Source organism: Xiphias gladius, chromosome 7 (genome assembly GCF_016859285.1).
Source record: "Xiphias gladius isolate SHS-SW01 ecotype Sanya breed wild chromosome 7, ASM1685928v1, whole genome shotgun sequence".
Classification (NCBI taxonomy): Eukaryota; Metazoa; Chordata; class Actinopteri; order Istiophoriformes; family Xiphiidae; genus Xiphias; species Xiphias gladius.
Window position 1 is genome coordinate 27,967,918 of NC_053406.1, and position 23,695 is coordinate 27,991,612.

Here is a 23,695-nt window from a genome sequence, read left to right on the forward strand (position 1 = left end):
AAAGTGAACTCTCTCTCAACAGCTATCGGGACCGTTGGTGACTAGTGTAAGATGCACCTTGTTAAGGCTCCTATACACTGTGTGATTTTGGGCTGCCCCCAATGAAAGTTGACGGTCACTAGACAAACTTCTGGTGAAATCGTTGGTTCTGCAAATATGCCTAATACCTTTTTATTAAATTCACTACAAATGTTGTATGAGTCTGGACAGACATGGACGTAAACTGCAACTTGACTGGTTGGTGGAGGCAGACAACCGCGAGGTGGTGACTCTAGGCAAGGCTTGTGTCGGGTCTGCGGGCTGCCCGGGTGGGGTTAATGGCTCAAATCTCTCTTCAGCCCGCGACCGGCTTCACACTCTCCTCCTCCTCCTCCTCCTCATCGTTCTCTCTCTCAGTTTTGTCCATGCATAGACGTGCCCGGCACTATTCTCAAAAACCCGTCCGGCTGCAGTTTCGAAGATCGATCGTGAAACATCAGTGGTGCAAGTTGACGACACGTCCCGGCTTGTGTGGGAATCCGCTTTGATTCGCCAGACTTCCATCGCACAATCTGACAGCCTTAAAACCGATATCGTAGAGTCAGACACAGACTGAGATCGAGACTTTATCAGACCATCTCACACAGTGATATAGGCACCGTAATGCAATCAGTCTGGGGGTATTCTATACTATACTAATTGTCCCAAAAATCCCATGTGCAGAGCCAAACCAACGACGTGTTAGTTCGTCTCCCTGCACTTTCTGCCTTCTCTCCTCTGTCTGTGGCTCTCAGCTCCGAGCCCATTGGTTCCTCAGAAAGAATTCTTTAATAACTCCTCACAAATATATAGTTTCCTTTTTTTGTGTGTGTTTTTTTTTTTTTTTTTTTTATATAAAAGGCTCAGTACATCTCAAACTGCTGCTCACTGTTGTTTTTATAAAACTAAAACAGAAGGAAGTAGCGCATTTGTTGGGCTATTTTCACAGAGGATTAATCCCCATTTTGTGCTGTAGTGAGTATTTTGTGGTAACAGGAGTGTGAGGGGGTGTGTGGGACTGAGTCAAAATATACTACAGTGTGTGTTTTCATGGTGATGAAGAAAGATGTCACCCGGTGCAATGACGTGATGTGTTTTTAAAAAAAATATTTTTTGGAACAAGGGCGCTGTCTGACTCAGAATAATCAGAGATGTCACGCACACATGATGCTTTTTAGTAGAAGACATTCGTTTTGGTTCTGTGCGTGGGATTTGTTGAAGAAGAATATAAATATAAAATCTTTCCAGACCTATCGAGGCTTCAAGTGTCCTGTTAAAGGCTCTGAAGGCCTTTAAACCGAACAAGAGCGCCCACAGGTCTGAGACACAATAAAGGACAAATGGAAGTGTAAAGTATTTTAAATCGGTGGTTTTAATTTGACAACACATTTGAATTCTTTAAATGTATTTATTTACAGAGCATCCAGAAAGTATTCAGTATTCACTTTGTTCACATTTTGTTATGTTGCAGCCTCATGCTAAAACTGTTTAAATATATTTTTCCCTTATTCCCTTATTTATTTTTCCATTAATTTACACTCAGTACCCCAATGGCAGAGTGAAAAAGGAATTTTAGAAATGTTTGCAAATTTATTAAAAAGGGAAAAGTGAAACAACACTTTGACAGACAGTTAGGTAGACATGTTTTTGGGCAGTGACACAGTTTTCATGATTTTGCCTCTGTACACCTCCACAATGGATCTGAATTGACCTCAGCCCAACTGAGCAGGCTTTTCAAAAGCTCACTGAAGACTGAGAAAGACCCACAAACAAGCAGCAACTGAAGACAGCTGCAGCTCAAGGGAGGACACTCAGCACTTGGTGATGTCCGTGGGTTCCAGCCTTCAGGCAGCCGTTGACTGAGGGACTATGTATAAAAATAGCTGTAATTCGTAAACGGTTAATATGTTTCTGTTAAGCCCCTGGAATTAAAGCTGTAAGTTTGCACTTCAATCACACCTTGATTTGTTCCTTACTACCACACATTTAAAGTCAAAAGTTATCCCCGGAATACAATAAGGAGCTTGCTGCCGTTGAAGTTTTCAGGTTCCCCTGTTCTGTTAGCCACAGGGCCGCAGGGGCTGCTGGTGGTCTATGGGGAAGTAGTAGAAAGGGACCTGAGGAGGGCAGGGATGTCCAGTAGAAGGGCTCCACCCCGGGCTGGAGCCAGCCGCCGGGTCCCTCTCAGTTTCGCCCTGATGATCGCAGCCGACGGTCAAGTTCTGAGACAGAGGGATCTTCACCTGAAACCAAACCTCTCTGTCCTGAGAGAGGAGAGAGGGAGGACCGGATATGAAAGGCAGCCACTACCACTGGTAAGAGGCTATTCAGTCATTATTACTGCTGCTTGTATTAACATACCTGTCACTACTGCTAGTACTTTTATTCCCGATTTCGGGGGGATATAAGTGTAAATATTTCCACAAGGAAAAGGACAAGAAAAGATTAAAAGTCATGCTTGAAAAAAATGGAAATACTCAGTTAATTATGAATTAATAAGCCAAACATTTGTCTGACCGTGAGTATTTTAATGCTGTTTATTTTTGTTTGTTTTTTCAGAAATGAGATTTTCCCGTTCACTTAGTTTCAAATTTATCTAAGCTCATAATCTGATATGTGAAACGCTTTTTGGCAAAGAAAAGAGAGGGCAGCCATTAAGTCTAAGGGAGATTAACAATGAGATTCTTACTATCATCACATAGCATTAGCCTTTAACAGGGATCAAACGGAGTTCAAAGATGTTTTAGTGTTTTTACTTTAAAAAATGTTTGCGCGGTTTCGGCTGCGTTACCACTGTCTTCTCTAAACACTCCCATGAATACTGTAATTTTACTAGGATACTCATACATTTTTGAAGTCAACGTTTCCTGACCCGACGACACCACAAGCCTCCACAGCAGATGTCAGGGGGATCTGGCCAGCGGCAGTTGAGATACCTGGATTAAACCGGTTTCAGCCAAAGCACAAACATTGTATGTGTTGGAACACGCCGCTATACTTTGTAGTGTGTTTGGCGAGAAATTAAGCAGAGTGCGGAACAGACTCGCAGACCCGCCTCAATCCAGCGCGACTCACAGCCTGAGACCGATTTTGTTGAGGCGGAAACCCAGAATCCCAACAGATGCTCAACATCACTGAAGCCTCCAGACAGCGGAGACGTGATATCAGCTGCATAGAATTTAGACTTATGATCTGTTGTCAAAGGTTTGGTAAAGCTTCCATTTTTGCTGATGAAAGCAACAAAGAATAAGTGTTATTGAAACTCCCCTGAGTCAAGCGTTTCTGGGCTTTAAAGATTTTTCAGGGAGCTGTTCCCACGCTCAGACCTGCTCAAGAAGTACACAGGCTCTTTGTATATTCGCCAGTATCATTTGGATGTCAGTGTGTGATCAGACAGGAAAAGGTCTACATTCTGCAGTTAGACCAGACCGCTTTAGAGTCTGTTGGGATGGCCTGTCCTCTAGACCCCATCGCAACTGGCTGTTTAAGGAAGTGTTAGGCCTAGACTGTCAGGCTTGACTCAGGCTCGACTCAGGCTTGACTCAGGCTTAGCTTGAAACCCCCCGGGGGAACTTCCCATGACGCAATGAACCCCCCCCCCATCCGTACTAAATCATATCCCATTAATGCTTGTTACTAACTTGGTTGAGTTTGAGCCCTTTGTAGAAATGACTCAAAGCTGTCAGCGTCTACTGAAACACTGTAGATCCGGGGCAGCTGTCAGGAGAGAGACAGATCTTGAGCAGTGAATGCTTTTGGATATTAGATTGTTGCCGTTCAGATCCTTTTACCTCAGCAAAAGTAACAGTAATACTCAGTTACTAGTAAAAGTCCTGCATTCAAAATGCTACTCAAATAAAAGTACAGCAAAATGTAATAAAAATATTAAAGTAACAGAATGGCCCCTGTCACATTACATTATATTATTGAATTTTTAATTCAATTAATGAACACCCGACTATAACATTGTGGCTGGGTTTAATTTAATGTGTGTAGTGGAGTAGAAGAATAAAGTACAGTACTGTCCTACTTGATAATACACAAACATGGACGCCAACCAAACTCGTTGAAATTACCTAAAGCAAAACTGAATGGGTACAGTGTCAACTGTCTTGATTTTTCTGATGACACTTGCCAATTCATAAACACGAGAATCTTTCCCCTTTCTACCATCCACCCCGGTGGGACAGGGCTCAAACCTGGCAGCCTTGACATTAAAGCTAAATTTTAAAACAACATTATGTTTTCGGTCTCTACATATACACATACAACCTGAAAAATTTAGACAGACTTGGAGTTGTTGGCAGGGGGGTTTGTTTCTCCTTTGAGGGAGCGAGGCTAGCAGTTTCAAACTTACCTCCAGTCTTTGTGCTAAGCTAGGCTAAACCCCGCCTAAAGTTGTTTTTCAAAACGTTGGCGTGTTTCCTTACAGGCCCTGTGCCATTATAGCATCTCTCACAAGTTTGTCTTTGTGGAGAATGGGGCTTGTATTGTGTGCCATCAGACATTATTGTGACCTTTTTAGATGTGTGTTTTGGGATTTGGGTTAAACGTCAGTCTGTTTTTGGAGGGAGCTCTCACACTCTGCGTTGAACACATAAGAAATAATCAGTCGTACACGCGGGGAGTAGCAGAGTTACAGGGGACTCAGGACTGGCGCTGCTCGGTCTGATTGCGTCCGCTTTTGGCCGCTGTATGAAGTTCTGCAGAGTCACATCTCCAGAGGGCATTCGGTGTCCTTCACCCTCGTTTTCACAGCCGCACATTAATGTTTGCTCCGCTCTTATTTATTCAACCTGCCGAAAGTCGAAGTGCAGTCTTCATCTGGGTAGGATCGTGTGGGTCATTGTAAATCTGTAGCTCTGGGCCCATGTATCGCACACGTGTAAACACCAATCAGCTGATTCTGATGACACAATTAGTCAGTGAGTCTACTGTCTAAAAATTAATCGACATCTATTATTCATATTCAGTTCTTTTTAGTCATCTGTGACAGTAAGCTGAATATCTTTGGGTTTAGGGCTGTTGGTTGGACAAAACGACGATGGTAGAAAATGTTAAAAAATTTGTCGACTGCACTCTGAAAGCTTGGAATGAGCCCGTCTCTCTATTATCTGACATTTTATCAATTAATAAATGATAATGAAAATAATTAGTGTTGCAGCAATTATCTTCTGGATTAATAGAATAATTTTTCCTATACAATTTCAGAAAACTGTGAAAAATGTCCAAGGTGGCGTCTTCAAATGTCTCGTTTTGTCCAACCAACTTTCCAAAACCCAAAAGCAGGGTATCTGCAGGTCTTGAAAAGGCTTAAAAAGCACTGATTTCAGTTTCCTAAAAAGAAAAGTCTAAAATTTCAATTACCAAAGTCGTTGTCTCCTTTCTAGCCCGCCATTGGCAGTAACCTTACTTATAAAATGTTTCTGTTTGTGATTTTAGCAAAAACTGGCTGGAAAATTGTTCAAGACATGTCCTTATATAAAATGTATATGTTGACCTTAAATTAATTTGTTGTTTTTAATGCATCCATACATTTTCTGTTTCTTATCCAGGTGTAGGTTGTGTTTAATCATTAATTAATGAAATTGTTAGGAATTATTGTTATATACAGCTTGGAAGTACTGACACAAATATCAATTAATTCATGCATGCTTGGTAATTAATTCTTGCCCTTATCATTCCTACTGGTTTTCACTGATATTTTTTCGTATTTTGGCAGGTATGACTGTGAAACAGGCATTAAATGTCCTTCTGTGTGGTATTAAAAAGTCTTAAACGTAACTTGGTTAACCTGCAGAAACCCTGAAAGAAAAGCAGCAAATCTCCATGTTTGAGAAGCTTGATCCAGAGACTGTGCAGCATAATTGCCCAATAAATCACTTTTAAGATTATAGTAATTTTTCGAGTCTAAAAAGTTGTTACTCGAGCAGAGAGCAACACAAAGATGCAGACAGATAGTTGATCTGACCTTGTTGTCTGTCACACACTGGATCTCATGTTTGTCACTCAGATGCGGAGCCAGGACACTGTGAACCTCCGCAACCTAAACACACACAAAAAACCACAGAAAGCATACTTTCATTGGTTGAAACCGCTGGCGGAGGCCTACAGCAACTGGAAATGTGCTTAACTTCCTGCCGAGGATACGAACACAACTCTCACTCTGGTTATACTGTATGAGAACCAGATGTTTTGTAGTAACTGCCCCTGGTACCCCTTGCTCCCGCAGTGCCCCCCCCACAAGGCCCCCCAAGACTTCTCCAGGTCCGCAAAACACACGTAGACTGGATGAGCAAACCCTGACGACCCCTACGGTAACCTTACATGGGTTAAGAGTTTGTCCACTGTTCCACGCCCAGGTCAGAATCGGCATTGCCCGTCCTAGTTCTAAGGTTTGACAGTTGGTCGGAGCCCCCTTTCCAGCACCCTGGCATAAGCTTTCCCGGGGAGACATAGCAGTGTGATACCCCAATAATGAGAGCACACCCTCCGGTTCCCCCTTTTTAAATATGGGAACCACCACCCTAGCCTGCCTACTTCCCCCGAGTCTTCAAACTCTGCCTCCTCCTTAGAGGACATACTGGCCGGGTTCAGGAATTCTTCAAAGTTGTCTTTCCGCCATCCGACGATATCCCAGTCAGAGTCGGCAGTTCTCCTCTCCCGCAGAATACAGCTTGGGCCAAGTCTTGCTTTCCCTTCCTGAGTTTTCTGATGGGTGCCAGAACTTCCTGGAGGCCAACCGAAAGTCCCTCTCCATAGCCTCCCCGAACTCCTCCAACACCTGGGTTTTTGCATCCGCGTCCGTGACCACCACAGTCCCAAAAGAGAGAGTCCAGCCCCTCTCCCGGGGTGTGGTTCCAGAGCCAGTGCTGTCCATGGAGGTGAGTCCAACTATGTCCAGTTTGTATCGCTCCACCTCCCGCACCAACTCTGGCTCTTTCCATGCCAGAGAGGTGACACTCCACGTCCCCAGGACCAGTCTATGATGCCACGGATCGGATTTGCCCATGTCCCCGCTCTTGCCTGCCACCCGGCGCTTGCCAGTGAGCTTCCTTCCCAGCGTCTGTTTCCAGGAGGAGGCCCCAGTTTCCCTGGTCCTGGTGATTTGAAACATTCCTGAAAAGAATTCTTCATCGCGGTTGTAGACAAACTGTCAAGAAGTGGGGGACTCCAAAGGCACAACACAGATTGATCAGTGACGTAACACAGAAACTCAGAGCAACAGCTAAAGGCTCAAAGGAGTCATTGGAGCTGTTTATTAATCTATCATTCACAAATCATGGAGCATAGAGTCCATGGAGTCCATGGAGTCCACCAAGGAGGAAGCTGTTTCTCCAAAAAAACACAAATAAAAACACACACTAGGCGTCTGAAGTTTGCCAAGGAGCAGCTGGACTCTGTTTAGCACTGCTGGGAAAATGATTTTTCAAACGCCGGCTGAAGCCAAGTAGAAGTCGGGGGAGACAGCAGGACAATGACCCTAAACGTGGTTTTAGATTTACTACAGAGCGACTTCAGAAAAAGAGAATCTGTCTTTTCAAGAGCCGTTCACACCAGAAATCCTAAGACTGTGGCTGAGCTGAAGCAGATCTGTAGGAAGAAGTGGTCCAACTTTCCTCCTGAACGTTGTGCAGGTCTGACCCACTGCTACCAGAGGAGCGGGTTTCAGGTCATTGGTGCCAAAGACGGTTCGACCAGTTATTAAGTGCAAGGGTTCAGAACTGTGAATGTTTAATGAGTGTGTTCAATAAAGATATGAAAGATTATAATTGTTTGTCTGTTATTAGCTTAAGCGCACGTTGTTTGTCTGAACTTGTGACTTAGATGAAGATCAGACCACATTTTATGACCAATTGATGCAGAAAACCAGGTCATTCCAGATACTTTTCTTGCCACTATATATCACGTATTTACAGGTTCATTGTAAATACAAAATATTGTACATTGACTGCACCTGATATAATGACCCTAGGAAGTAGTATATTACAAACTGTGCACTTTTTAAAGAGGAAAAACACATTCTTCCGTTAATGAATAAAAAGTTGAGTTCAAACAGTGAAACTCTCAGTTCATTTCACCGTTACCAGGTCCGGTATGACCAGTAGCTAATGCTAGAAAATTCATTGTAAATGTTGCTGTATGATGTTCATCACTGAGTCGCTTTGTCTTTAATGTCTCTTTCTCTACTGTTACACTATATTTTGAAATTTACCATCATCCAGTAACAGACATTCGTGGTCACACCGGCTGCTGCCCAGCAACGGGGATTAAAGGGTCCTCCTTAAATAAAGCAACTACCCATGAGTATCTGATGTCTACATCTGTAGTTATGAAGTATAAATAAACGACACAGCAGGTAAAAATAGTTTAGCGGGTTTTCACGACATAAATTGTCAATGTGTGTTGTTACCTTGTAGGGTCGTTCACAGGACGGAGTGATGCCAGCGTCCTCCAGCAGTCTGCAGGACAGACAAAAAACTACTTTGATAGCCATCGTCTTTTTTCATGCTGTGTGTGATTGACCACTTTTTCTCTTATTTTTTTTATTTTATTTTTGCACAGTTTTTTTTACAAAACATTTGTAAATTGCAAACCTCCAATCTTCTTTATAAGTAGCAACATTTCTCAAGACTTTTTAGAGCCTGGAGGGGTCAGTGCGCAGTGGAGGCATCAAACCAAACAACATTTGAGCTAAAGCTTGTCGGGTAAAGTTCACCAACTATCCTTAATTATTGATGCCTCTGTTTTTTAGAAGCTAGCGTGTGCAGATCTCCAGACAACCTCCACCGTTTCCCAGTCGCAGTGACCGTATGACCTGAATATTGGTACGAACGCCATTTACACGTTGAGAACCGGTAATCACGGAGACCCCCACAAGATATGAACGTGACATACGGCTGATCCGTGTCGGAGCTCGTCATGTTACGATACCGTTTATAGTTTTAGGTCAAAGTGAAGGACTGGGAGACAATGAAGCCAATGCAGCGCCCCCAAAAAGTGGCGTATGCCAAGAAAACGAGTGTGATTGTGAGAGAGAGAGAGAGAGACTGACTTGTGGATATCGAAGTGTCCCCGTAGTTTGAGGCAGACCTGAAAGTATCTCGGCGGAGAGTTCATTCCTTCGACGCACGCTGCGCACACTCCATGTTTCTTCCACTCCTCTGTCCTGTTCCACACAAACACACAGGCAAGAGACATGGGGAGCAATATAGGGGCACAACATGCAACAGATGTCCCCGAGCTGGGGCTGAATAAGGGGCGTTGCAGTTGTATAGTATTCATCTCAACCAGTAGCCCACTAGCATGGCACCCGTATTTGTTTTTGAACATTAGAATGTAACGTAAAGACACTTTTTTGCTGATATATTTCTCGATATCTGGTACCAGAAGTCGAAGCTGGGTTTGGTTGTCACTAAGGACGGCCAGTGTTGGGTCAGCTCTGCCTCCAGCTCCTGGAACAGAAACAACATGGGCCAGTCAGCGCTCAGCCTCAGAAAGTACCGTGGTGTCGGTCGTCTTGTCAGCGTCCGGATCTGGGCTCACCTGGACATCAGAGCGGAACATCGGCCAGCAGCTGCAGCACTGCTTCGCCCGAAGAGGCCTGTGCACACACACACACACACACACACACACACACAGTAGCCAGTGACAACAATACCGTAGTGAAACAAGCGAGTAATCAGTTGCAGCAAGAGTCTGGCTCAGAAACGTTTGTAATTGAGGATCTGGGAAATGTTCTAGGTTCACGTTGTTTCATGGGAAAAAGCAAACGACTAATATGTTAGTATTTCACAAGAATCGTCCACAAGGAGAAAAATGAGAGGAGCGGAAGTTTTGCTCTTCTCATTCGTCAAGTTGTTTGTCTCCAACTTTATGTCTGATTCTCCTGATATAAACGTATTCAGTCACACACTGGAAGAAATCACTGCAAACACAAAAGCGCTGAGTTTAATCAGCTCTTTATTGTCTGCAGCTCTGAAATGTTTCGGTTCTCTTTGCCGGTCACTCTGTTTCTGAAAGCGCTGGATAATGACGACCTAGCACGTATTCACTGTCACAGGTTCTGCCCCTACCGGTGGTACGTCGCCTCAGCAACACAAGTCGCAGGACCAGGCGAGTCATGCTGAAGCAGCTACAGAATGGGATTACGTGCTGACCATGCGGGTGATGGTCGTAGATGCTATTTACCACAGGCCGTGGATCGTCCAGGTGTTGATGCTCCGAGGAATCCTGCACAGAGTCTCTTCGCTCAAAGACTGAGGGACAGACGGACACACAGCACGTCAGCAAACCTCCGGCAGCCATATTGGAGGTCCTCAGCAGAAATAAAGGGAATTAATCACACCGCAGGAGGACGACTTCGAGGAATCAAGCATTCAGACAGTCAGGCGGCTTCAACCAGATCATCTCAACCATTTATGTTTGCTGAGCTGTCAGGCTTCTTTTTACCGACGTGACTGTGTTCCAGCCTCCTTTCCTTCCCTCCTTGTTTCTTCATTTCTCTTCCCTTACCTCGTCCTCTACTTCTCTACCTCCTCGTCTACTTCCTTATCTCCTCCTGTCTATCACTACCTCCTCCCTTCCTCCCTTTTCTTTTTCTTCTCTACCCAGTCATATTTCCTCGCTACCTTCTCATTTCCTTCCTTCCTTCCTTGTTTCTTCATGGATCAAATCTAAATTTAGTTGTGATTTAGTTGGAATCGGGTTGGGAAATTTAAACTGCGTCAGACTACTGAGAAACAATAATTAAAAACAATTAAAAAAAAAAAAAAGAATTCAGCAGTTTGACAGGAAACGAAATGGACCAGACATTTCTGAAGGAAAAACTCTGAACATCCAGAAGGTTACATGATCAGATTGTGTTAGATGCCTCCTCCTCTTCCTCACCACCATCTTCTTTCCTCCACTACCTCCTTTTTTTGCTGCCTCTTTCCTTTCTCCTCCTTTCATTCCCTGGCTCCTGATTTGTTTCCTTATCCCCCCCCTTTTTCACTAGCTAACTTCCTTCCTTCCTTCCCTTCACCATCTCCTGTTTTTCTTCCTGGCCTCCCCCCTTCTTTTCCTTTTTTACCTTTTCATTCCCTACCTCCTTTACTTCCATACCATCCACTTTTCTTCTCAACCTCCTCCTTTCCTTCATTCCTCTTTGCTCCCCTTCACTCCCCTCTCTCTCTCCTTTTGCCTCGTTTCCTTCCTTTGAGGCGAAAAGTGGTAGGAAACGAGGAGGAGGAAAGAAACCGAACACACCCCCGATCCCTCACATCTGATCTGGAAAACTTCCCGCCTTTTTTACTCCACAGTCATAAACGAATCGATCTCATCTTCTTATGTCTGAGTTAATGATCAGCTGACGACGAAGCTCACCTGACAGAACCCTCCGGGCCACTGCAGGGCGAAGAGGAGGCATTTCCAGGAGCAGCAAGACATTTTGTCGTGCAGCTCCGAGCCTTGGCGGCCATATTTGTAGTCCTCCCAGTGTCCTTCCTGTGTGGTGGCGACGGGAGGCAGCTGCAGCAGGGACAGACTGAGCAGCAGGGACAGCACCGAGCTCCTCATCTCCTCCCTCTCGATGATCAGAACTGTCCTGATCAAACACCAAACACGGATCAATTAAACACGTAAGGTCAGGAAGGAAAGGAGGAGATAAGGGAGGAAGAGAGGAGGCGGGAGAATGAAGGGAGAGGTAAGGAGGGAGTAAGGTGGCAGGATACCTTTACTTCGACTGCTGATTCCTCAGCTACATGAGGCCGATAATGCTCGTGTAGCTTTACCTAGTTGGTATTTTTGAGAGCCCAACGTTGACTTGCAATGGAGTGTTTTTACATTGTCGTATTGGTACTTTTACTTGAGTAAACACAAGGACAGGACAAAGTGGCATCGGTTATATACGCATCAGAACCTCTGCCCGTGCCACGATAAGATCATTCTATAAACATAAAAATGTATGATAATTATCTGTATTACGTGTAACAGTATCTAGAACAATATATAAACAGTATATTACAGTATTTTTGGTGGTATTTGTTTAAGGAATAAGTTGTGAAGTAGTTTGTAGATAGAGACAGAAAAGACGGGATTCAAAGTCATCAGAACCACGCTTGACTCCCGTTAGTCCCACAGTCCGACTGTTTTAATATATATATATATATGTGTGTGTATAAAGATACATACATTTGTATTCACGCATAATAAATAGAATCAAGCATAATGCGATAACAGTAGCTATAAATACAATGTGCAACAGAGCCACACATCGCACCTGTGTTAGTTAGATATTGGATCAGGACTGATGATGGCAACGCAAAATCCTGCAGGCGCACCCAGGTGCTGCCACAGTGACAGGTGAGCTCGGAGCTCTGTTGTCCCCAGTGTCTGCGGCTAGACCTTGTCCTCATGAACCGCCGTCTTGGAAATTCTAAGGATGGAAGCCACTGACGCTCACTGTGTCCCTCTGCCAGTGAGGCCAGAACTGAACCCTTCTTTTCCTCCCTCAAAGCTTTTCCTTCAGCCTGGTCAATACATATTTTGTGATTCCAAATACTTTCGAGGTGCTTCTAGATCTGCTTTTGCCATCCAGCCGGTCCTACTGCGAGAGGATAGGGATGACCACAGCAGTGGTTTTTACTTTTCCTCGTTACATAAGATTTGGTTCAGGTGATCCCCTGGTCAGTGCCTCCTTCAGGATAGTGAGGTGTGCTCGTACTGGCATTCAACAGACACTGGAATGGAACGGCTGTCATACGTGTAGAGATGCTGATTCAGAAACATTTGCAGCGGCCTCCTAATTTTTTAGGAGACTGTACGAAGATTTATTTTTCTGGGATTGTGGTGATACATCAGGACATGTTGGAGTCCAGATGCAGCGCTGCTGTTAAACTGTCCTAGCTGCAGAGCAGACCGGCGGGGTCCTCGCCCGTACGGAAGCGCCGGAGCACATTTCCACTTTATCCACGATTTGGATAAAGTGACCGCACATGCAACATCTAAAAGGTCGATTTCACGACTCAATAAAGGGTTCCCACCCTCGGATACGACCCATCGGAGCGTAGCGGTGGCGTGCGTACCGCACCTCCGTCGTCATGGGAACAACAGACGACCCTGGAGCTGGTTTTTTTGCAGGAGAACAGTCTTGCGTTTCTGTATTTGCTGCATTTCTGGATTTCCCTGCATGTCTGGGCTCCGTCTCCTGTCCTAAGGGGCCACTGTAGGAAACTAGCTCTGCACAGCGAAACTCAAACGTCCAAGTGCGCGGAGGGGAACTCGGTCCCGCAGCTTTGCTCAGATGCACAATCAGTCCACCGAAAAAAACACTTCAGGCATACATTAAAATGAAATGTGCGTGAAATTGAATAGTAAAAAGAATCAACCAAGACACCCGAGCTTCACGGCCGCATCCGTCTCGACAACTGTGTTTCCTGTGTGCTGTCGAGCGCAGACAGTTTGGCCCCTGCAGCAGATCGTAGTTTGGCAGAGATTCAGCAGCACTGATACTGTCCGTGTGTGTGTGTGTCCTTGTGAGGGTGAAGCGAGGCAGCGCAACTCGACACACACCGCCGCAGACATGAACCGGCTACTGGTAACTACAGCTTTTCTGTCTTTTTCCGCGGGCCTTCCTCCTCTTTCTCTCTCTCTCTTGTTGTTTCTGTGGAGCTTCTGGAAGCTTTTCAGGTAAAGGAAGGTGGGGCTCAGGTGGAGTCTGTAAACTCGTGTCAGGGGGAAGGGAGCTGAGGTGATCCGGCCTGACCTTTGTTCCGTGCAGGATAGAAGCGTTAAACCTTGACTTTGGCTGAGGATGTGTTTTTTCGCCTGCCGGGCCTCGGCCTGGTGTTTTAGGTCGTCGTGCGGGACACAGAGAGGATCTATATTTACCGACTGCAGCACCGTCTCACGTGACCTGCCGCAGGGTCAAACTCTCTCCTTATCTCTCAGCCTCGCATACCTGCGTTAGTCAGACAGTGCAGTTCTGCACGTACACCGACACACACACACACACACATGACTAATGACAACCCAGTACTATATGATGACACTCTCAAGGGGGCCATTGTGCACACTGAGCACTTTTGATAATTTACCCACATTTTTCTGACAGAATCCGACACAATAAACCTCTTCCCGTCTCCGTGTTTAAACCGCATCGCGTCTCTGCAGGAGAACCCGGCTGCTTCTAGGGTTATGACAGCACTTTCCCAAGCGAAGGAGGCGCTTCATTTACACACCCTGCAACCCTGGAGGCCAAGTGTTGCATCCAAACACTTCCTTGGGAACAGTGCAACGGGGAAGTGCTTCAGCAAGTTCACACTGAAAAGGGTTTGTCCGCATAACTCGGTGAACAAACTGACCGGGCCTGTAAGAATGTAGTTTATGTTTGTGGCGGATGTTTGACGGGTTGACTTGTTACCAGTGACTGAAACCACCCGACTGTGAACAGGCTCCACGGTGGAGCTCACAGCGAAGTGTCTGGCACAGTTTACCCCTCTGACACACACGGAGAGAGAAGAGGTCTTTCCCTCCTCGGCCCCCGGATTGGTTGAAGTGTCGGGTTCGCTGAGCTAGGCCGCGCTACCCAGTGTGACCTTGGTAGATGTTTGGAAAGTCATGCAGCTTTCTTAAAGAGATATGCAGCAGCTGAATGTGGAAATGCCACAGTCAGGGGAGGAGGTGACAGCTGTTTGATCCCTAAATGAAATATCCATCTTGCGAAAAGCAGGAAAGTTACTCTTCCAAAAACCCTGAAGGCTTGTTTGAACAAAAACAAAAAAAAAGAACAGTATGAAGTGAGAAGCTTTCAAAGCAGTTTCCATGATGTCACTTTCACATCCTCAAATAAGTCAGATAGCAAACACATGTCCAACCACAGTCATTTTTCTAGACTCCCCGCGTTCTGGTGCCTGTGAATCTACTTTTAACAGTCACACTGTTACTGCTGCCAACTTTGCGGGCAGTCAGATCAGGCTGCTTATGTCCCGTGCAAACATCAGATCCTAAATCTGATCAAAAACGGGATAACGCTGCACGTTCTGAGTGCGGGATTTACTCAAATCAGAGACCCGGGTTCACGGGACCTGCATCTGGTGTGTGCTTTTGGTTTTGGCAACAAAGCACTTTGGATAAAGGTTGGGGAAAGATTGGGGTTTCAGTTGAATGTTTAGAATGTAAACATGCCTTTCTCATTAAAGCTACTGTTGACTTTTTCAATATTTACCCAGGACCCCAGTCATTCCTTAACATTGGCCCAGTGCCGTGAGTGGTCACACAAGGCCACGAATCATTAATCGTGCTTTTGGTACCGTGAGAAGACGTTACAAGAAAACAAGTGACAAATGCTGCCGTGAACGTTTGGCAGATATGTTCCATGGAGATTAGCTCAGGATACACATGAGTCTCTTCTGTTGCTTCAGTCTCAGTCCGATCCAAAAATGAAAATGAGTCGACTACCTGATCTGCTGGCCATCATTCATTCACTGTGAGAAGTGAAAGCGATGTGCGGGACATCTCGTCCATGTTGGCTTGAATTTGAATATTGTTATCAGGATAGCGATAGGAGAAAAGTGTCTCAGACATTTGTTCTTTTTCCATGCTCTCTCTAATCTAGTGAAAAGGTTGAAAATTCCAGCTGTCAAAAGGCCAATTTAATGATTCCCAAACATATTCAGAGACTCAGCTTTAAAACTTGCATATTATTCCTCCTGTTTCTGCAGCAACATATTTTCTTGCTGATTACGTTTTGCTGCCACAGTAACTGAGCTGACACGACCCCGTTCTTGTAGAGATCATGGTTATGTTCCCCTAAACTGTTTTCCCAGTTACGTTGCGGTGAGCACTACATTTCATAAACCGCAGCGGAGTCACCAGGGGGGTCTACAGACTGATTGGCAGATGTTCAAAGTGCCGGACCTGAATACCAGAGACCAGATTTGCTTCCTGACTGGCATCTGTGCTTAATTTTAGGGAATGATGGTGGTTTTGGTTTTTTTGTAAATAGACAGGTTGTGAGTTGGTAGTCTCTGTGAGCTTTTTCTGCATTAAACCAGCGCAGGATCATTCTCAGACCTTTGACAAGTGCTTGGTTATGGTTTTGGTTTTGGTTATGCAACCATAAAAAGAAGTTTAATAATGATGTAGGCAAAAGCAGTAGTTGTCAGTTGGGCAACAAATCCCCCAACTTAACCAATGTCGTTGGTCTCCCCCCTTGGATAAAGCCCGTGGGGGGTGCACCAGTGGGGAATGAACGGCGGTCTGCTGTGTTTCGTCGCACCATCCATCCACCCCGACCCTCCTCCTCCTCCTTCCGAGTGCAGTTTTTTCAGAATCGAACAAATGAAACGCATCTTACCGGTGTGTTGTGGATCGACATTTTGCGACTTGCCGAAGATGTTAATTAACATCATTTCCTGGCCAGATTACGTTGACCTGGTCACATTTAGAGTTCCTTCAAAATGTGTCAGCCGAGTGGACTTTGTTGTCCGGTAAGCCGAAGCACTGAATCATCATTGTCAGCAGCTTTTAGCAGTGAAGCCTCTCACCGGTGACTAAGTCAGTCGCTTCCTCAGTAAAAGGCTGTGAAAGCCACAGGAATGGTGATGATGTGGTTTCGGTCACAAACTTTGGTAATTACCCTGACATTGTTAGTGTTTGTTTTGTTTGAAACATCTCAGTGCCTACGCAGATAGTCGGAATCTGATGAAATATGGTCAGATGTTCCTCGTCCTCTCAGCATGACTTGGAATAACTTTGGTGATCCCCTGACTTTTCCTCCAGCGCCATCATCAGGTCCGACACTTTGGTTTATGACCAAGTACCTGCAGGACTAATGAGCCTCAGCCTCAGCCGGACTTATGTGTCCCCTAATTAGCCAAGGTTAGCATGACCATAACCTAAAAAGAAGGCCGTGGTAAATATAATACCTGCTAAACATCACAATGCCAGCATTGTCGTTGTGAGCATGTTAGCATGTCGATGTTAGCATTTAGCTTGAAGCACCGCTATAGTCCGGTTGCACAGAGCTGCTGGCACGGCTGCAGACTCTTTGTCTGTTTAAGTTAGAGGTCACTTTAAATCCTAATGTGAGAATAACGGTGCCCAACCCGTGAAAACCCGAATTAATCCGACACGAAACCGGTTTGGAGAAACCAATACCCCCCCCCCCGCATGCTGTTATCTGTCACAGTGAGGGTAAAATGATGATATACTGACTGTACAGTCTGGTGTATGCGGGTGTCAGACTGACCTCAGTTTGGCTCCTGATGAGGATGTCTTGTTGGATGGAAAAAGAAAGAGAAAATCCAATTCAATTAAAATCCTTTTCAGATCAGAGCGTTAAAATGCGAAAAATAACAAACGCACAGTTCGGAGGTTTTCAGTTTATCATAAACCACAGCAGCGGGTGCGAGTAAAACTGGCACCTGTCAGCTGCCAGCTCCCGGCAGCCTCCTGGGGCCGAAAAACAGAAACGATACCAGCCTCGGAGTCAGTCTCCCTTCCCCTTTCAGGTCCAACATCATAACATACAGGTCGTTCAGGACTGTTTTTCCATTGTTGAACTACCGTATCCTCACAGATTCAGAGTGAACTGGCTAAAAACAAAGAGAAATCTACATAAAAATACACAGTGTGAAATGGTAAACGGTACAGTGGATAGGTATTAAAAAGAGAAAATGAATGTATTACAGAAGTCTCAGTGTACCACGACTTAATTTTCTTTATTAGACGAAATGCCTCGAGAAATATTTCTAACATCGAGAATAACAGTTTTAAAAGAAATTGCAAGAAAATGGAGGCAACTTGCCAAATGGAAAGAAGTGGAACGAGCTAAAAGAATGGAGGAAATCAGGAAATAATATTGAGATTTTAGGAAAGGAAAGGAAATTTGAATCATGGTGCCAAATGATAAAATCAATATGTACAGGTACATACAGTGGTGGAAGAAGTGCTCAGATATTTGAATTAAGCACAAGTTGAAAAACAACTACGTCTAAATACTTTGTTAGAAGTAAAAGTCCTGCATGGAAAATCACACTCATGACGTACTGTGATTATCATTCAGATTCAAGATTCAAAAGCTTTATTTGTCTCTTAAAACAAAACAATATGCGGGATGAAAGGCAGCTGGAAGGAGTGAAGGTGTGTGTGAAATGTATGACTGATAACAAATACATAATATATACAATTTTACTGTCTATAATAACAACCATATGCAACATGAGTGATAGATTTCAGTGTATTTGTCTGGTGTGTAGCTGCGCTGTGCCATTTTTCAGTATGTAACAATGCACTGTCTCGAAAGCTGCAACGTGAGGAGGGAGACAACGCAGACCTGGAAATGCCGGAGGGCCCGGAGAACGGCCGGGGCTTCCCATTCCATGGCGCTACACTTACGCTGGGCTGCAGAGAACTACCGAGAGAAGTAACAGACCGGCTGATCAGGATCGAAGGAGTCTTCCTGTAGCAGTACGGCAGCAGCTCCAGCACCACTCACGTCAACCTCTACCTCGAACGGCGCTGCAGAGGCTGGAGCCGACAGCGCTGGGGAGCGACGGAGAAGCGCCTCTGCAGTCTGAAAAGTCCGCTCGCACTTTGCGTCCCAAACCAAACTCTTAGCGGGCGAAGTTACGGCAAAACCCTCGGTAGTAACCAGCTGCACCGTGGAAAATGGCGCAGCTCCCGCCTAATAGGGACCGGGAACTTAGCGATAGCAGTTACCTTAGCATCTCCTGGACGCACCGGGCCCTGACCGACCTGCTTGCCTAGAGAGGTGGTGTTGCAATATTCCGGGTGAGAGAAGCCCCTTGCAAACAGTGGATGGGGTTTCCACACGAGACTGCCAATCAGTGGCGTAGACCACCACCTCATCGAGATGGGCCTCTGCTCCTGCAGACGACACCCTCTGCATTAGGCCTTGAGAAGTGGCAGGGGCATGGCAAATACCAAATGCCATGACCGTTTGCTCCAGGAAGTTGTCCGGGGTAACAAAGACAGAAATCGTGGGAAGCACGGGCGCTCAAGGGCACTCGCCGCTGGCCTTTGAGCAAGTCGAACTTGTGACCCAGCGGGTCGCTCCTACCCGATCTCCGCAGTCCTTTGCACGAGGAAGAGAAAAATCACTCTTCACTTTCCTGAAATCCGACCAAAAGCCTCCCTTGTTGCACTCTGGCGCTAACAAAAACACAGAGCTCCAGGAGCTGGAGCTAGGAACAGCAAGGCTCTGCCTTTGTAAACACTCTGTAAATACTGTTTCCCCTTTAGTGACTCTCTTGAAAGCCAAAAGATAACAAACACACAGGGTTAGAAGCAAGACATTAACACAGCTGTGAGGCAAACTACACAATTAAAGGCATGCAAAACTCACTTAAAGCTACAAAGTAAAAGCAGAATGTCCGATTTCTCGCCGTTTTATAATTAAAGTTACATAGCAGCATTTTCACGCTGGTGTTGAAATGGCGGCCGTGATTAGTTCATCACATCCTTGCTGCGACGTATCGAAGTATCCAAGCACTTCAACCTCGGCGCCGTTGACAGGAGTAAAACGAGACACGTTATTATCCCGTGGTGACGAGGAAAACTTAAAACTGCAGCCGTGTTTTTTTCCATCAGGCAGTGTCGGTCCCCCTCCAGCTCCAGTTTGAGCCTCCATCTATCAAATAATGACTGATTGATTCAGTTTGGACACTTGAAATTTAATTCTCCACTGTGTCCAGAAAATTGGACAAAGAAATGCACATTTCTATCCACTGCTGTTACTTCACAATCTTCCTGTACGTCAGCGTTTATTCACCAAGTTTGTTTCAAGTTGGTTTTTAGCCACAGAACAACTGATACACCTCAGCCAAGGGTGAAAACTTATTTGGACATTTTGGAATTTCTGTTGTTTCCCCTTTTTTTCTGTGCAAACTGAAAATGTAGACGAAAAAAGAGAATTTAAACACACTCGCTGCTGAAACTGGATTTACATGGAAAAGGAATTCTGACACTTTTACACAATTCTTCAGAAGAGTATTAACTGCTGCCTTTCTTCTACCTCCTCTGTTCTGTGGCTGCATCTCGTCCAGGCACTTTTTCCAAAATAACTCCTTTCTGTGTCTCTGTTTCCAGAAAGTTCCACCTCTGGCCAGCCGCACTTTCAGCAGCTCTGCCAGACATCTGAGGAACAGAGTTCCTGAGGCCCAGAAGCTCTTCCAGGTAACACAACAGTGGGCAATGCTGAAGAAGAAAATTCGGGGGTTTGGCGAAATCGTCAGGATCCATCGTGTGGGAAACAGATGTCGGTGATGTTGATATCTACAGCTGTGGACCAGTGCCACACTGACCGTCCGACCAGTGTACCAACACTGCGGCAGACGTTCCCTCCTTTTTTTTTTTATTTAGAAAGGTTTTTAGTTGTACCGAATCTCCTAGCTAAGGCTGGGCAGGAGAGATCCCACAGCTCTAGATCTCACAGCTCTTTGTGGCGTTTGGTAATGATTATTCCACCACTACTTCAACCCACATGTCCTGAAAAAAAGGTCAGCGCAAAACAACATTGAATTGATTAAGCGGAAGGACTTATACACAACAAGTCACTGAAATTCAGTGGAAAACATCTATGAAATCACCGTGACATGGTTCAGAGAGCAGTGATTAAAATGAGTTTGTAGGAGAACTTCACAGGTGAATCCCCGGTTGAATTCTCATTAGCGTGAGTCACCTCACTCCTGTGCATCCTCGTAATGATGTGCTCTAGTCCTGGTTCAGGATTATCATATGAGTTATGGTGTTGTTTCATTCTGAGGCACATACTGCAGACTAAAAATACTCTGACAAATCACTGCCTCACTCGTCGTTTTCTACACACACTGTAACAGATGCTCCATACTGCCCCACAGAGGCAGAGCACAGTCTCTACAGAGGAAAAAAAGGGGTTAAAGCATTGATGTATTGAGGATTTTGTAATTCATACTTCAGAACCTTCAAATGTGTGATTTAAAAGTAGGCTAGCGCGAGCACAACATGAATTGTGAGTCCCGCCAGAGCCAGAGAGAGACCTGAGATCCGATAACTGCCATTGGCGAGGGACAAAAACACTTGTTTCCACTGTGCTCCGGCCATCACTGTAAGGAACAGCACGTAAACCGCCGTCGACACCGAGAACACGAGCTGGTGGACGGAATCTCCCGTGCAGCGGGTTAGTGTCTCACCCGTCAGGTCCCGTATGGTTACTGTATTTTGCTGGACTCCATAGATGATTCCAAAATTTTGTACCTCAGCTTTTGCGAGTTCCCCTGTCGCCGTTTTAAGAACGTGACCCATTTGTTTTATATGTTCTTCAGTGACTCCCTCCATCTGAGTTTCGAGAGATTTTCCCAAAGCCCACCTGCGTCACCTGACTGTACCCCCACAGTTTTGGTAGCATTTTATGACATATACATTATACATTAGACCATAATCACTTCAGTTTTGTTTCCCAGCACCGTACCCCAAAGTATTTCCACAACTCTTAACAAAAAAAACTTAGAAAGTGGAATAATTTATTTCTCCTTTTCTCTAAAATGTCCAACTCTTACACCCTTGTTTCCCATCGCTCTGTTGTCTTCCACTGTGGCCGCATTTAAGTAAGAGCAGGAAGTACTTCGTTGGCATGTGGTTCACACAACCAGATCATGGTGTAAAATGCCGGGCTGTGTTGCAAAGTGTTTCCAACACCACTGATTACACGAGAGACTGTAGAACGACTGACTGCAGCATCACATACACTGTTTTAACCACATGGTTTCTGTGGTCACAGGAGGACAATGGACTGCCAGTCCACCTCAAGGGAGGAACCCGGGACGTCCTGCTCTACCGGGCGACCATGACTCTAACTATCACAGGTAACAAAAACAGAACATGCGTCCCGAACGCTTGTTGCTGGGCAGATGGCGTACCGGGGTTTTTATTTTGTAAACTACAAGTGCTACTTCAATGGCTAGTTTTGTCCATTGAAAACGAAATGCGCGAGAGTGGCCAGAATGAACCAAAACAGTGAAGCTGTGAGCAGATAAAGAATCACTTTATTAGCCTGGTGCCGCCTGTTTCTTTTTCATTTCTTGACAAATTAAGCAGATAAAAGGTCAGGTCACCTGTCAAACACATTCTTGAGAAGAAGAAGACCTGGAAGCCCACAAAAGACAACTGAAGAGGATGATCGCAGAATTCCTTCCTTGCTGAAGACGAACCCCTTCACAACATCTAGCTAGATCAATTACGCTCTTGAGGAGTCAGACATTTCACTGTCTGCAGTCAAGATAAGCCTTCATGAATGTAAATAAAGAGGGTTTCCACAAAGTCCAAACAACTGGTAACACACAGAAAATCCAGATTAGACATTGCCAGAGAATGTCTTAAAATTAAATTTGCCCAGTCCTGGAACAAGATTCTTCGGACAGATGAAACCGGGATGAACTTGTACCAGGTTGATTGATGGTGTTGACTGCATATAGAAGTAGCGGGATGAATTCTGAGGCAATAGTTCTACACTATCTGCTCAGATTCAGCCAAGATGGTTCTTCACAGTACAAGACGGATAATGACCAGAAACATACTGCAAAAGCAACACAAGAGCTTCTCAAAGCAGAGAAATGGAACATTCGTCAATGGCCGAGTCAGTTACCTGAACTCAACCCAACTGAGCCGGCTTTTCACTTCCTGAAGACAAAACTGAGGGCGGAAAGAGCCACCAACAAGCAGCAGCTGAAAGCGGCTGCAGTAAAGGCCTGTCAAAGGATGTCAAGGGAGGAAACTCAGCATCTGGTGGTTTGGTGATGTTTCCGTTAAACCCCCTTGAATTAAAGCTGAACGTCTGCACTTCATTCGCTTCTTCATGGCTTCGTTTCAAATCCATTCCGGTGGTGTACAGAGGCAAAATTACGGAAAATTGCGTCACAGTCCAAATACTTACGTCCCTGACTGCATTTGACTGACTGACGCAGTGTGTTGCTGGATGGCAGACGACCCCGAGTTTGCTAGTGTTGGTCTACGTGGTCAGTATGCGTTAAATCAAGCGCTTGTCGGATCATCGGACGGCATCTACGGGATTTGAACCTCTTTCTGCCTTCAGACATTGTTGGACAACGCGTCCCACAAACTACTTTGCGCTGGCCTCAAAACCAGATCTTGAATACGCCGCTGAAGAGAGTTTAGATATACAGCGGATCTCGGACCGTTCATTTAATGTCAAAAAAGGCCGAAGCTAAAAGGTGTGGAGGTTTCACCATTGACTGATGAAAACAGAAATGTGTAGCACTGCCGCCAAATCCCTTTTCATAGAAATTCATACAAAGATGTTTGGGTTTTCTTTGTTTTATTTGCTAAACTATGAAAAAGGTACAAAAAAGTAAATAGAAATGAAACAGATGAAAATAATCATTTGAACATAAAAGTGAGTGTCCTCATGTCTTTGTTATTCATTTGCGTGTGTGTATCTTCTCTACAGGAGTCTGCTATTCTGTGTACTGGCTGCTCGTCGCCTCCATGCCTCAGAAGAGAGCGTAGAGAGGAAACGGCCCCGGGCTCAGTCTATCGCATGGAGAACGAGGCTCGGCTCCGACTGACACTAATGTTTGCTGTGTACACTTCTATCTGATTTTCGTCTCAATCCATCCCTACTTCTTCATGGCAAAGATGAATATGTAAAAACTGTGAAAGACCTGAATTCAGCTTC

At 45.1% G+C, this 23,695-nt stretch overlaps 2 protein-coding genes across 10 annotated transcripts; one reads left to right on the forward strand and one right to left on the reverse strand.

Moving 5' to 3' along the window:
• Positions 1–1,456: 1,456 nt before the first annotated feature.
• On the reverse strand, positions 1,457–18,247 carry rnaset2l (ribonuclease T2, like). 9 transcript variants are annotated; one of them, XM_040131426.1, is made up of 10 exons: positions 17,427–18,247; positions 17,252–17,277; positions 11,386–11,600; positions 10,210–10,277; positions 9,565–9,622; positions 9,406–9,473; positions 9,074–9,187; positions 8,432–8,480; positions 5,990–6,064; positions 1,457–2,282 (listed from the first exon to the last, which is right to left on the reverse strand). In XM_040131426.1, the coding sequence occupies exons 3-10, from the start codon at positions 11,575–11,577 to the stop codon at positions 2,079–2,081; spliced, it is 828 nt and encodes a 275-aa protein (XP_039987360.1). In that variant the 5' UTR covers positions 11,578–11,600; positions 17,252–17,277; positions 17,427–18,247; the 3' UTR covers positions 1,457–2,078. The 9 variants fall into 9 exon arrangements, with proteins under 9 accessions (XP_039987360.1, XP_039987359.1, XP_039987357.1 ...); XM_040131425.1 differs by having other exon boundaries at positions 17,368–18,247; XM_040131423.1 differs by having other exon boundaries at positions 11,386–11,605; positions 17,368–18,247.
• On the forward strand, positions 13,479–23,695 carry LOC120792319 (cytochrome c oxidase subunit 7A2, mitochondrial). Its single transcript, XM_040131427.1, has 4 exons — positions 13,479–13,597; positions 20,113–20,199; positions 21,782–21,866; positions 23,468–23,695. The coding sequence occupies exons 1-4, from the start codon at positions 13,583–13,585 to the stop codon at positions 23,524–23,526; spliced, it is 246 nt and encodes an 81-aa protein (XP_039987361.1). The 5' UTR covers positions 13,479–13,582; the 3' UTR covers positions 23,527–23,695.